This window comes from Herpailurus yagouaroundi, unplaced genomic scaffold (assembly GCF_014898765.1).
Source record: "Herpailurus yagouaroundi ecotype Mexico unplaced genomic scaffold, PumYag 182, whole genome shotgun sequence".
NCBI lineage: Eukaryota > Metazoa > Chordata > Mammalia > Carnivora > Felidae > Herpailurus > Herpailurus yagouaroundi.
Genome location: NW_024412413.1, coordinates 29146343 through 29162166, shown reverse-complemented (window position 1 = coordinate 29162166; position 15824 = coordinate 29146343). Strand labels below are relative to the sequence as shown.

The window sequence follows — 15824 nt, the reverse complement described above, 5'->3', positions numbered from 1 at the left end:
CTGTCTTACACTCTCACACTCTCTTTCTCAAAATAAATAAATATTTTTTTAAAGAATGACACTCGTTACAGGCAACAAGTTGGAGGCTCAATATGAAAGTGCTTTATAAACTATAAATGAATATCTATCATCTATCTATCTATCTATCTATTATCTATCTATACCAATAGTTGCTGTTATGGGCATAAAAACATCTTCTGTAGCAAAAAGACTATGGAGAGAGCAAGGGGTAGTAAGAAACCATTCTATGGAATATGTACTCACAGGAGCTGACGTTTCTGTGGAAGCACAATAAAAGGTAATTGTTTTCTGTGGGCAAGAACCTACATTTTGTGCCCAGTCGAAGAACAAGATACCTAAGCTGAGAAAGGGCCAGATGGAGGGAAACTTGGAGAATACAGCTGGGCTTTTGAAAGACTAAAACCCTGAGCCAGGTAAAATGTGAAAATCAGAGGAATTTCTTTATGGTGATTAGATTTCTTTTCTTTATGGCTTATGTGTCTCTCCCAGGTAGCCCTTAGCACAATGACCTTAACCCCATGGCTGTGTAGTGATTGCTATTTATTTTCCGGCTTTGCTCTAGGTAATAAGGTCCATGAAGGCAGGCAGTATACCCTATTCACTGTCCTGTCTCCAGTGTTTGGTACTTTGCCTAAGCAAAATGAGTGTTAAAACATTTTTACAAATAATAAAAGGTAATATTAATCCACTATTTATTTACATGCCTGATATTTTTCTAATTAGTTATTTAATCATTAGACAATCTAATGAGTTGTATGTTGGTGTTATTACTACCTTACCAATAAAGAAGTTAAGGCATAAATATTGAATAACTTGTCCAAGGTCTTAGAGCCAGTTAGGGACAAATTGAACTCAAGCAAATAGACCAAAATCCATATTGTCTACAACACTATAAGACTTATTATATAAGTGGCCACTATGGATCCTCCTATTCAGAGAGTAAGATGGAAAGAAATTCACTAAAAGATTGGAGACTCAAAGTAAAAGTTGGCTCAATTTCTGAGGTGTTCCCATGTATCTTTTTTCCTTTAACACCAGCAAGGGATTCTATTCTTTAAATAACTGTACTTTTTCCCCTGTGCTCTCACAATTCTTTAATATGAAATCATTATGTGTAAGTTATATCTTAGAAGAGACTTTATAGGTCTCGCCATCTCTACAATGAGCCTAAATGGCCCAGGGGTCGTCCAGGCTCAATAGAAACAAGGGTAGACAATTTACTGGAAATAACGTTGGCTGCTTCAGTCACCGTTTAAATTTCCAAAACAATTTTCTTGAATGTTAAAGTTGTTACATTTGGATGTTCAAACTGCTTTGGAGAATTTTCTATCACCTTGCGGGATGGTGGTTATATTGGTGTCGGCAATGCGGATGTAGGACAGCTTCTTCATTCCCTGGAAGGCTCCATTTTCAATTCCTGAGCTCTTCAGCGGGTTGGTGCCCAGTTCTACAAATGCAAAAAGTGCAAAGTTCTTAGAGAACAATATTAGGATATTGCAAATCAGAGTCGTGTCTGTTTCAACAAGGAGTTTAAGAGAAATTTGGGTCAATAACAGCTTGACTGAAAAACAAAACAGAAATTAATGAACACGCTCTTCATAGGGATGGCAAACTAAGGTAAAATTTTCTCTCATTAAAACAAACAAAAACCAAACAACAACAATAAAACACAAAGATTTATGGTAAAAGCAATAGGTTTGCCTGGAAATCAACAAACACAAGTGTTTATAAGTCACACTTATGGTGGGGCTATTACTTTCCTGAGATGAGTTACAACGCTAAATAATCTGAAACTAGCATTTTGTAAGCCAACACCATTTGTTATCACGATTAGAACACATTTGTTAAAACAAATGATTTATGAATGTTCACAATAGAAACAACCCCCACAGTGGAAAGGTATCCCCCACATATCTCTAATTAATTACTACTTAATTCCATCCATTCCATTGCATCTTGGCCATACATGAGGGTGACTTTGGCAGTTTTCTCCACACTCCCAGATCCTTAAGATTGAGGAACAAAAACATTGTAAGGCACAGATTCAAAATCTCATTTCTGCTGGTCTTGCTACTGTTCCTGGTATAGGCTAAAGACATGCCAGTTCTAGCTAATTTCCCTTCCTGCAGCTAAAGCTTACTTGGAATCTTTTAGGATGAACCTTCAATCCTGGCCTTAGAGTTATAAGAATATCTGTACCTACGACGATCATCTGGTTCAGGCCATTGAACACAGCTTTTCGCACTTTGGTGATCTCATTCTCGTGAGCACGCAGCTCCTGAAGAGTTTTGGGCATTTTTTCTGGCAATTCCTTCAGATGATTCTTGGACAGATAAAGTCGTTCCAATTTCAACAAAGGTGTAAATGCTCCAGGGCTGATTTTGCTAATTTTGTTGTTGACAAGGATCAACGTCTGTAGATAGTGAACAAAAACAACATATATATAATAGGTGTGTAGTTTATTTATTTCATTCATGAGACTAACAGAGAAATCTACAAAACTGCAAGAGATCAGAAAAGAATTAACCAAATGTGATTCTTTCATTTCAGAAGTATAATGAGGATCTGAACATCACAAATTAAGGTGATGAAATATAGATTATAATATAGATACAGAGACACTTAATTTTTCAACAGTAAATACTCCTAAAGATTGAAATTATGAGAGTAACCCAAAATGCCTGAAAACAAGCCAATGCCACAGGCATCCATCCCCCAGTCAACTTTTTAACCTAAAAATCCATATTCATTGACTGCTGTCACGGATTCCACTACAATAGGATGGCATTGATTTGTCCCGTCATCAGCAATGCAAGACATAAAATTTTCTTGCAGCCTTACAAATTTAGATAAAACTTTTCCCCAAAAGTTTGCCAAATTGGTATATTATGTTGTAGCTCACTGTAATTTCTTTGGATTTCTTGGTCACTTGAAAGGTAAAATCAATTTCCTTTTGTTCGGTATTTTATGGAAAGATTTGCGTGATCACAATACTTCTCATTTTTATTACGTTTTCATATATTTAATAACTGGTTTATAGAAAATACAGATACAGTTAACATGAAATGCAGAGCCTTAATATTTTTTATTCTGTTTTTGTCCTTTTTACATATAAGGTTTTATATAGTCAAGTATGTTAATATTTTTGGTAATTCTTAAATTTTTGTTCCTGCCTTCTCCTAATATAGAAAATTACTTCTCATTCCTTATTGTTACACATGTAGCTATTGCTAAACTTAGTTTTTGGCTACTTCTTTCTTTTCCAATGATATGTATGTCTACAGAACCATACTTCTTATTATTCCAAGTCTTCTTGTCAACTAATCCTATGGGATTCGGGATAATTTTATCCAGGTCTGAGAAACTTACTTTTCAGTTGTAGTGCACTTTGTGCATATATGAAAATGCACAGGGACAAAAAATAAAACAATGAGAACTTACACTATCAGAAATGCAGAAATACTTTCTGAAGGTAACAGCTGGTAGGTTAACCCATGTACATCCTCATGTTGTTCCCATTATTTGACTAATTAAACCTTATCACAAGTAACAATCTTTTAACTGATCCTAAAAGATGCATGGGTTGGTTAAGACAAAATCCCAGGAAATCCCAAAGCATATTACAAAAAATTCAAACACTCGCCATGGTTCAAGTCATAGGATATTAATATTTACAAGCAAAATGTCCAGGAAATTAGTAAAAGCAGAGCTAAGAGGTCTAAGAGGTCTAAGAGGTCTAAGAGGAGCTGCATCGTTGAAAGACACCCAACATGGCAGATGCTTAATTATGAAGAAAGAGAAGAGCATCTATTGCCATCTATGGAAGAAAACTCTGAAAGCTTGGCATCAGTAAATGTATTAAACATGGTCTGAAAATCTGCTTATTTTACGTTAAATGTCAAAACCTATTATGCAGAATCACCCTGATGATGTATTACCTGTTATTTCAGCCAATAAAATATTACTTTGTTCACTAGGTAATAACTAAATAACACCTCTACCTGTGAGCACTCCATAGTACTATCTGCGGTTAAGTTTTAGTGGCACTATGACACTTGCCCCAATTATTTCTTCAGTACACTGGGAATAATAATAGCACCTACAGGGGGTTATTGTGAGAGTCAAAGCACAGTGATGCATATGGACTTCTTTGCAAAGCACTTTTCAAATGGCATTGCTGGTTGAATGTTTTAATCCAGTGGAAATCACACCTGCTTTCAAATTAAAATACATTTGAAAAATAAATATAAGCTATGCAAATTTCGGTCATAATGAGGTAAAATTTTAAGAGCTATATGAGCTAGAACTTCACATAAAACAGATCCACAAGCGAAAACGAAGTTATTTGTGTATATACAGTATTGGTAAAGGTGGTTGATGTTAGTTCCATGCACACTGATACCTATTTAAGAAAGCACACTCATAAAATAACAGGCAATGACAAGATTGTAAGATAGAAATAAACTAATTACATTGGCTAACGCCAAAGGCCAGCAAAAGCAGACAAAGAGTCAAAGGTGAACCTCAGGTAGTCATCAGGAGATCAGCTAATGAAAAGAAGGAACCTCTTCCCATAAACAGCCTGAGATGATCTCTGGAAGTGGTTCACCTCTCACTTGATCCAGAAAATCCTACAAAATCATGCAAGTCGAGACAATCAAATCTTTGTGTTCACTTTAAAAACGCACGTGAGATTTCCCAGGACATCAAGGAAAAGCCACCAATTATCTGAAGGATGTCACTTTGCAGAAGCCACATGTGCCATCCTGTCACTATGATCGTGGAGTTGGTAGCTGTGCCCAGGCCAGAGAGTGAAGCTGGACACAGGTGGCTCAGAAAGAGTGCCAAGTTTTTACTGAATATGCTTAAAAAATGCAGAGAGTAGAGCTGAACTTAAAGGTTTAGATGTAGATTCTCTGGTCATTGAGCACATCCAAGTGAACAAAACCAAGATGAAGGAGTTAAACTTATAGGGCTTATGGTTGGATTAACCCCTACCTGAGATAATCCTTACTGTAAAAGAGCAGATTCCTCTTAAATCAGAAGAGGAGGATGCACAGAACAAAAAGATATCACAGAAGAAACTGAAGAAACAAAAACTTATGGCCCGGAGTCAATTCTGCAAAAGACAAATGAAAACAAGAGTGAAAACAGAAAGAAAAGAAGAAAGAAAGAAAGAAAGAAAGAAAGAAAGAAAGAAAGAAAGAAGAAAGAAAGAAAGGAAGGAAGGAAAGAAGGAAGGAAGAAAAAGAAAGAGAGAAAAGAGAAAGACAAGTAGAATCGACTCATCAAGACTTTGCTAAGAGGTGAGAGAAGTCAGAGGAGAAGAGAACTTGCTGCTTGCGGGCAGGAAATGACTTGAGCATCACATAAACTAAAATCGAAGCAAAGCCTCAAAAATCAGCCTCAAAAATCAGCACTACTTCCTTTCCTTGGTAACTAAATAAAAAGGGATCTAGCCTGGGAGGTATGGGAGAGGTGATGAAAAGAAAACAGGCAATGGAAATGGAGTGGAAGAAAGAATAAAAGCATTTTCACCACCTTCATCCAAGAAGGTGATCGAAAGTTACAAACTTCCAGTTAAATGAGGGCTGGGATGTAAAGGTACAACATTACGACTGCAGCCAACATTGGGGTATGGTATATTTGAAGGGTGCTAAGAGAGTAAGTCTTAAAAGGTCTCTTCGCAAGGTCACAAGGAAAAATACATTTTTTTTCTTTTCACACACACACACACACACACACACACACACACACACACACATATATTGTCCAAGATGAAGGATATTAACTAAACTTATTGTGGTGATCACTTTGCAATATATGAAGTCATGATGCTGTATACCTTAAACTTATACAGTGCTGTGTGTCAATTATATTTCAACACAATTGAAACAAAAAAATGTTAAAGCCTGACTTCGTATTATTTCCCCAAAACCACTAATGCAGGTTTACACTGTACCAGGTATCATTTTAAGGGACTGTATGGTTACTATCATATTTATAGGCAATACATGTACAGAGTCAATTCAGAATGCTCTCAAGTTTAGATCTCAAGATTTGGCTCTTGTTTGCTGTGTGACTAGGGACAAGTAACAGAATAAGTAACCTCTCTGTGCCTGAGTGTCCTCATCTGTATAAGGGAGTTATCAAGAGTGTCTACCTCATAAGAAGAGTTGTAAGAATTACATAAGTGACTGTATATAGGTATTAAGCCTAGTATGTAGTAATTGATACACAAATGTTCGTTATTATGAAACTTTTGACAATTTTTTTATTTTGAATTAAAAAAAACTTCCTTACTAGATTTATTAAGCATTTATTCAAAGGAAATATATGAAAAGTTGGCATTGTAATACTTAATTTTCCATTATTTCACAGAATAATTATGTTTTTTCTATTACATAGAAAAGTATTATATTACATTTCTATAAGTATAAAACTACTCTTGCACAGCATATACTACTCATTATGAGACACAGAGTTTAAATTGATCAAATTATTGAGAAAAAAGGAAGCTTTCTGTTAAATCCTTTCTATTTTAATCTTTGCTAAATTTTCATTTCTCTTCTTCCTTCTCATTCAAGCGTGCCTTTCCTGGCTGAAATTATAGCGTTTATTTGCAAAATAACAAGTTTAGAAATGATCATGAATGAAAGAGTAAGAGAAAAATCGCTGGTTAACATTCCCTGAACAGTTGGAAGCTCTAATAAACTCTTCCTCTCTTCAATGTATACTTTGAAGTAGAAGGAAAGAGATTCCAAGATAGTAGTTGCCTCAAACATACTGAGAAGGAGACGTGGAAAAGAAAGAACATCTTATTACAAATGCCAGATCTAATGAGAGTGTCACAGAAACTAGATATCTCTTATTTAAGGCTATAAGGAGGTCAAACAAATTATTCAGATTATACTTAAACATACAGTAATTTGAGATTAGAGTAAGAGAATTCTCCTTCCTTAAAAAAGTCCCTTTAGGGTGAAGTTATAAAAATAAAATGAAGCCTTTAAATTTTAGCTCATTGGAAATAACATTAAATTTTTCTTAATCTTCTAACATATTCAATGACAGTTTGAAGAGTCATTGGCAAACTGTGTTGGTATCACCATCAGCTCACTCCGAGTGAAAACATACCATGAAGGCAGAGAAAACGTGAGTTGGGGCTCAGGTCCGTATCTTATCAGTAGAAATGGATCCCATTGCTTCAAGATTTGAGATCTCTAGCTCATGCCTTATCTTCACTCTTTGCAGCCTTTATCTTTCCCTCCAGCCAACTCCTGTATCTGCTTATTTTCTTTGCCTTGCCTGTCCTTTCACACAGAAAACCCTCTTTTCTTCTCTTCCTTTCAAAATTCTGCTAACCCTCTAGATCCTTTGTCCAATATTCTCTCAAACACTAACTGGTAACCTGATGTAGGATATGTCTGATTTGACTTTCTTAGTACCCATAACATTATCTCTACATCTCATAACTATGCAATTCTCTCCCTTTTTTTTTCCTGAAAATTCTAATGCTTTACATTGCATTTTTAATGTTAAGCAAAACTCTGCTCCCCTGAAATTTCCACTCAGTTGCCAATAGGACAATTCTGTCACTTTGTAGTTGAAGTAAGTAAATTCAATTTCTCTTCTCCAATATGGCCCTTCATATATGTCACTCGTGACCTTTTTTCATTCAATTTAGATATCCACATCTCTGTCAACTGTGCCTATAAGAGATGATTTCCAGATTCTTTATCCCCATGATGATCATTCTGAAGATACTTAAAGGTTAATGCCCTTCTAAAAATGTCTTGCCCAGGACCAGACTCAATGCTTCAAGAGGGGCCTACAGTGAGGTGTTTGGCATTTATTATGGACATTGAAACCCAGCTTCTTTATAATAAACGTGCAATGATATTCTGAGGGGAGACTACATTCTACTCATCCCACAGGTAAAGAGCTGGACTAAAAATACAATTCATAGGGATTCTGATGACCTACCTGAAAAGGCAATGCACTTTCTCTTACAGAAGGCTGCCTTAGCAATACTTAACCCTATTTGATTGGGTTGGTCATTCTCCATTTATAACATACTTTCTCCCAACTACAGTTATACTCATTCTTTGTTCTTTGTGGCCTTCCTCTATGTCCTGGGAAGTGAACTTGGAAACTGCCTAACCCAGATGACCCTAACCTCTGACCTCTCATTAGGTTCATCCATAGGAGACACTGACAGGAAATCAGGAGGTGGGAATACAGTTCCCCACTTCTCTCAAGGTGGGCTTGCATACTTCATAATGCTTTGTTGGCTCCTATATCCCTTTGTAAATAGTCCCTTCAGTAAAGCCTTCTCTGTGAACCCTTTTGAGAGTGCCATTAATTTTCTGCTGGAATCCTATCCGGTACACTGGATGTGTGACACTATAATAATGACAATAAAAGCACAGATACAGATAAGAATGAAGCATGCATACTCCTGCATACAAAGTAAGATCTAGATATACAGATATAGATGTTTGGAGATAGAATTATATTTACTAAGTAAAACATGGATGTTTATCCCTTTTTCTATTGGTGCCAATCTTTGAGCCTTTAAAACACTTGCACCTCTTAGAAAATGAATGAAAGAAAACAAAAAGAAATAAATGAATGCTAAGATCAGTAGTCCATCTTGTTCGCCTAATGAAGTACTATCTAACTGGGGAGATAAAGACTTTTATTCATGAAACATAAGAGAAGATTAAGATATATATTTTTAGGAAGCAAATACTAAAGATATATGGGGTATATGCAAGAAAACTGGCTTTTAGGGGTTAATGAATACGATGCTTTGTTCCCCTATCGCTCCCTAAACAGAGAGTTTAATCAACACTTATGTGTTGATTTATTACCATATAGTACTCCAGGCCTTACCTGAGTTTTGTTTTGAAAAATCTTCCGAGTCAGATCTTGTTACAACTCACAAACCAACCAACAAACAAATACACAAAGAATCCTTACATGAAGGTTCTTCAGGTTCTTGAAGTCTCCATCTTTGATTTCGGTTATTTTGTTGTTTTGCAAGTCCAGCAGCGTAGTGTCAGGAGGGAGCTCTTTTGGCACTTTTTCCAAACCTTGCGTGAGAGTAAAAGTGATGTATAGTCAGTAAAAGGGGCACATGACTACAGAATCACAAAGGATGTGTTTGCAAAGAAATCAGTGTTACAATGAAAATTTTACCAGTACCATAATTTTCTTCTTCTAGGAATTATACCAATTGTAGTTTAAAATATCTGCTTTATTTTTCCCAAAGAAGTCAAAGGATGTATACAAAGGATACATATATATAAAGGTTACATATATGTATATTCAAGTATAAATAAACACATCATCTTCCCCATGTAATTACTTTTCTGAATAAAAGTAAAATTTATATTTTGTAAGAGAGTGGCTCAAATTTCTCAGTGCACATTGTTTTACCTCACTGTTCTTGTTTTAACAATCAATTCCTTTGATAAATGTTAAGTGCAAGCGTCCTCTAAATCTATACTTTCTACATAAATATACCATGAGTAGAGAAGAGCTTCAGCCAAATCATCAAAGATCCTTTAGACCTAACATGACATTGCCACAGATCTACATTTAAAATGCCTCTCTTGGGGCATCTGGTGGCTCAGTTGGTTAAGCGTCAATCTCGCGTGGTTTGGGAGTTTGAGCCCTGCATCAGGCTCTGTGCTGACAGCTCAGAGCCTAGAGCCTGCTTTGAATTCTGTGTCTCCCTCTCTCTCTGCTCCTCCCCCGCTCACACTCTGTCTCTCTCTGTGTGTCTCAAAAATAATTAAGATTAAAAAAATTAAAATGCCTCTCTCTCTTCCATTGGCTTTGTTTCATATTGGCGTAGGTCGTTAAGCAAAAATTTGATATTCTATTGACTCAAATTCATGTGATCATTTCTATATTTTAGGTTGTATCACATAAATCAGAAAAGTTGTTTAACCTCTCCATCATATCTGAAACTTGAATTCTTTCATTCATTCAACAAAGCTTTACGGAATACTTCCTAGACACCATCAATTTATTAGGCCCGGGGGACACAGCAGGAACAAGACAGAAATTGTCCACATCTCCACAGAACATATAATTCAATGTTTTCAATTACAAAGAAAATTTCTACAGGGACTACAACTGCTATGTTGCAAAGGTATCTTTCCAATTTTGAATTTTACGGAAGTACAGACTGTGGAATTACCATTGCAGTCATAGTGCTATATTCGTGTCTTCCATGAAACTTGCAGAGAATATTCCTGAAATCACCTACCTCCTAAGTTCTCTGCAAATAATTTTTTACTTACATTGTCACATTATCAGAGATCAACTATCATCATAAATTTAAATAGCGAAATGCAGGCAATGCTAAACATGTATAAATATATTCCAAGAACTCACTACAGAAACAGTTCACAGAGAAGTAACAAGAGTGAAGTGTTTTCAGCAATGAACAGCTATCTTGTAGGAGGATATTTAACTGCTCTATGCAGTCATGATTGCTGCCATTTTCAGAAATGTCAGATTGATAATTTCATGCAATTAGGAGTGGTAGGCTTCTGTCAAATCATTGATAATTAGTGTTCTCCAACCAAGAAAAGACACATTTCCTTTCCTTTGGAAAAAAGTTCCCATCTACATTTCATTATTAGTCTGTGGGCTTCTCTGTCAAAGTTTTAATCTCCACTTATGCTTACGTTTATATATTATTGAACTTAAATCCTAGTGACTCTTTTAACATTTGTTTAATGCCAAAGTGCAGATAAATGTCAGATGTGGAGAGGAAAAAATGATATATCTACTTGGCTAACAATTTTGATTATTTTGTCCTGGAATTTTAGGAACTGCTTGAGGTGAATTATATACGTCATTTTTCTGAAGATTTAATGTCAAAAAATCTTCAGGCTTGTGATTTTTGCATTTTAGTGCTTAGAAAGTCATTTTCTCGATTAAAATCATAACCCTACCATCTACTCTGAGCTACTAGTAAATTTATATCTATTTGGAGGATTTTATAGATCAGTATTTTTATTAAAGCTTTCTACTGATGTCGCTTTATACTTTATAAAAACTGAAAATATGTTATCTTATTTAACTTACATCAATCTGGCAAGATAGGTAAGGCTGTAGGGTGATTTTACTTTTCCAGATGATTTTTAGAAAAGGCTTCATGCCGTGAACAACTCACATAAGAGGGTCAAAGTGCAGACTAGAACACAATTTTCCTGTATCCCCAACAAGAGCTATTAAAAAAAATAATTTTTTTTAATGTTTATTTAGTTTTGAAAGGAAGAGAAAGAGACAGGGGAGGGGCAGAGAGAGAGGGAGCTGTCAGCCCAGAGCCTGACATGGGGCTCAAACCCATGAAACGGGGATCATGACCTGAGCTGAAGTCTGATGCTCAACAGACTGAGCCACGCAGGCACCCCAGAACTATTCTGATGTCAGATGCAATCACATGTTGTACATTTAAGGTCTAGACAGGGCATTGAACTTGCTCAACAACTAAAGGCAGAGTACAATGGGGACATTATCTCAGTTATGATTTCTTAAAATGTCACAAAGGAAAGGACCATTAAGTAACAGCTTGTCTATGATTCCCAAATGCTGATCAGAGAGACACTACAGTGAGATTCCTACCAGTCTACATCAAACAAAATTCGACAAAAATAAGTGCAACTGAGTTTGTTTTTAATGTAAATTACACACCCACACCCACATATACACAAACACATACACACACATTTCTGAGACTAGCATCTGCCTCCATTTCAAATATACCTTCTTAAAAAAAATAATTCTGATAGCAGATGGCAGGTTGTTGTTACTTCGTTGAATTTGGTTTTGATCTTACAAGAAATTAACTTGTTCAACATTCAAAACTTGACTTGTCCCAGAAATTAGGAAACTTCTAATATAGACCGAGGCTCTCTTTTATAGGTAATTTAAATTTAATGGAGTTATATGGCTTGTCTAAGGCATCTCATGTTTAACCTAAACCAAGAACAAGGTGACATGAGTCCTCACTCTAGATCTACCTGACGTGCCATAGATGTATGTTAACACGGTACATGTTTTTTTTAAAAGATGCTGATCTACCCTTTTCCTTAAACATACTGTGCTGATTCTTAAATACTTGTTTTTATTTACAATTTATGGTTTTTTTTTAATTTTTTTTCAACGTTTTTTATTTATTTTTGGGACAGAGAGAGACAGAGCATGAACGGGGGAGGGGCAAAGAGAGAGGGAGACACAGATCGGAAACAGGCTCCAGGCTCTGAGCCATCAGCCCAGTGCCCGACGCGGGGCTCAAACCCACGGACCGCGAGATAGTGACCTGGCTGAAGTCGGACGCTTAACCGACTGCGCCACCCAGGCGCCCCTACAATTTATGTTTTATGGAATATTCCACCCACTCAAGTCCTTCTAGCTTCATTCTAATAACCCCTTAAAGTGTGCCCTTCACCCCCTCCTCCATAATATTCATCCTAACCACACCAGATAACAGTGACCCCTCTGCCACAAACTCCTTATGTATAATCTCATGAGGTATTGTCCTGCACTTTAGTTTTCTTTCTTTTCTGTAAATTCTGGGCAAGCAGGAACAAATGACTATATTTCATGAGAACTGTGGTCTTACTGCTTTACACATAAAGGTAACTTGTTGATTGATTAGTTGGAAAATCATTATCTGTCCTGCTGTCCTTGGTGAAATGTTCATGGTCATGACTTCAAGATCTTTTCTGCTATGTTTTGTTACAATCCTCTCTTCTCATCCTGCTTTCATAACGGTTCTTACTTTTCCTCGGAAGTACTAGAATACAACTGGCTATAATAATCAGAATTTTCTTTCTGATTCTTGGTTTAGCTGGAAACATTTTAGTAATGAACACTACCATCTAATATGCTTTCCCCATTATCTGCACCTGAAAACTGCTCTCAATTTCTTCTGTGTCTATGACATATTTGTGAGGAACCTTTGTTCACATATGTCTGAAGTATACCACCTTTTCTGTCCCACGTGGTAACTGATACAATGGTAACAGTTTCTTTGTATGACATATATTTCTCATGGGAAGAGATCAATTGTAAACCCTTGGATGGAGGAACAGACCCTCACTTATAGATAAGTATTATCAAAAACAATCAAGCAAATAATGAATACTGAATCTGATTAAGCCTGTAGATGTAACTCTCAATTTACAAGAGATACAGAAGTCAAAGGTATATGCTTAAGTCTATTAAAGAAATGGATTCAACAACGTCAATTTAAAAATGGGCAGAAGACATGAACAGACATTTCTCCAAAGAAAGCATACAGATGGCCAGCAGATACATGAAAAGAAGCTCAACATCACCCATTATCAAAGAAATACAGATCAAAACCCCAATGAGAGATCACCTCACACCTGTTACAATGGCTAACATCCATAACACAAGAAACAACCAGCATTGGTGAGAATGTGAAGAAAAAGGAACCCTCAAGGACTGTTCGTGGGAATGCAAACTGGTACAGCCAGTGTGGAAGACAGTATGGAGGTTCCTTAAAACATTAAAAATGGAACTACCTTAGGATCCTGCAGTCACACTACTGGGTAATTACCCAAAGAATACAAGAACACTAATTCAAGGGAAGCATGCACTCCTGGGTTTATAGCAACATTATTTACAATGGCCAAGATATGGAAGGGACCCAAATGTCCAGTGATTAATGAATAAAAAAGATGTGGTGTGTACACACACACACACACACACACACACACACACACACAAAGGAATATTATCCAGCCATAAGAAGGAATTAAATCTTGTCATTTGACATGGCATGGATGGATCTAGAGAGTATATTGCTACATAAAATAATTCAGTCGGAGAAAAACAAATACTATATGATTTCACTCATATGTGGAATTTAAGAAACAAATAAGCAAAAGGGAACAAAAATGAGAGAGAGAGAGACAGAGAGAGAGCAAGAGCAAGTGAGAGAGAAATAAACAAATTCTTAATTACAGAAAACATACTGATGGTTACCAGAGGGGAGGGGAGTGGGGGGATGGGTTAAATAAGAGATGGAGATTAAGAAGTGCAGTTGTGGGGCGCCTGGGTGGCGCAGTCGGTTGAGCGTCCGACTTCAGCCAGGTCACGATCTCGCGGTCCGTGAGTTCGAGCCCCGCGTCGGGCTCTGGGCTGATGGCTCGGAGCCTGGAGCCTGTTTTCGGTTCTGTGTCTCCCTCTCTCTCTGCCCCTCCCCCGTTCATGCTCTGTCTGTCTCTGTCCCAGAAATAAATAAATGTTGAAAAAAAAAAAAAAAAAAGAAGTGCAGTTGTCTTGATGGGCACAGGGTGATGTGTGGAACTGTTGAATTCCTATATTGTACACCTGAAATTAATATAACATTGTATGTTAACTCACTAGAATCAAAATAAAAACGTAAACAAAAATAAAGAAACAGATTCAACAAAATCCCTATTTCCTCAACAGATAAACCACAGGGGAAAGTAAAGAAAGGCTTGTTTTTCAATCATTTATAGTTGACAAGACTTTAAAGCTATTTTTTTTAATTTTTTTTCAACGTTTATTTATTTTTGAGACAGAGAGAGACAGAGCATGAACGGGGGAGGGGCAGAGAGAGAGGGAGACACAGAATCAGAAGCAGGCTCCAGGCTCTGAGCCATCAGCCCAGAGCCCGACGCGGGGCTCGAACTCACGGACCACAAGATGTGACCTGAGCTGAAGTTGGACGCTTAACCGACTGAGCCACCCAGCCGCCCCAGAAAGCTATTTAAATAATTGCAGTGTATATACTTCATTTGGATCCTAATTCACACAAGCTGTAAAATTAAACATTCGTAATATTTACGAGATGGTTGAAAATGTGTACACTGAATGAATCTCAGATGATATTAAGAAATGATCTTAAATTTTAGATGTGATCTGCTTGTCATGATTGTATGAATTAAGAGCTCTAATCTTTCAGAGAAACATACTGATACATTATTGGATAAAATGACAGGACAACTGAAATTTGCTTTAAAATAACATGGAAGGCAGAGGCGCCTGGGTGGCTCAGTCAGTTAAGCATCCAACTTCAGCTCAGGTCATGATCTCCCAGTCAGTGGGTTTGAGCCCCGCATCGGGCTCCATGCTGACCGCTCAGAGCCTGCAGCCTGCTTCAGATTCTGTGTCTCCCTCTCTCTCTGTTCCTCCCCAGCTCGCACTCTGTCTCAAAAATGAATAAATTTTAAAAAATTAAAACTTTAAAAATTAAAAAAAATAATATAGAAGGGGGAAGGTGGGTGGAGATACGTAGAAAAATACAGGCATTAGTTGACAGTTGTGGAAGCTTGGTGATGAATGTACAAGAGTTTCTTATTTTGCAGATTTTGTATATTTAAAAATCTTCCTATAACCTTTTAAATAAGATTGTTATTTGAATTTTAATCGTGGTTCCTCTTTTTTGATCCTTAACATCCTTGGGTAAGTTGCTTAAGCTGTCTATGCCTCAGTTTTCTTGCAGCTTTCAAAGAAGTTTTGTGAGGATTCACTAAATTGTCCTACAACATAATTTCTTACCATCTTGCAGAGCAGGGCCTCAATTACTGGTACCTACAAGTATTTTCAATAAGGAGACAAAAGGGTGCCGCTCCAATTATCTTGCTGATTATTAGTCTGTAAATCTGTGGCAAAGTGACTATTTTTCAGGGGTTTTTCCCTGTAATCAATACAATGATAACACGTATTATCCTGGAAGCTGACATCCGCTCTGCCTATGTGTCACACACACATTTTTCATTTAT

The 15824-nt window shown here is 36.7% G+C and overlaps 1 protein-coding gene across 2 annotated transcripts in view; it reads right to left on the bottom strand.

Moving 5' to 3' along the window:
• Positions 1 to 15824, bottom strand: part of DCN (decorin) — a 42949-nt gene that overhangs the window by 13613 nt on the left and 13512 nt on the right. For both annotated transcript variants that reach the window (XM_040491248.1, XM_040491249.1), the window contains exons 3-5: positions 9004 to 9116; positions 2221 to 2434; positions 1355 to 1468 (exon numbers count right to left, since the gene is read on the bottom strand). In XM_040491248.1, the coding sequence (XP_040347182.1) occupies positions 1355 to 1468; positions 2221 to 2434; positions 9004 to 9116 (441 nt within the window). The remainder of the gene's footprint in view (positions 1 to 1354; positions 1469 to 2220; positions 2435 to 9003; positions 9117 to 15824) is intronic.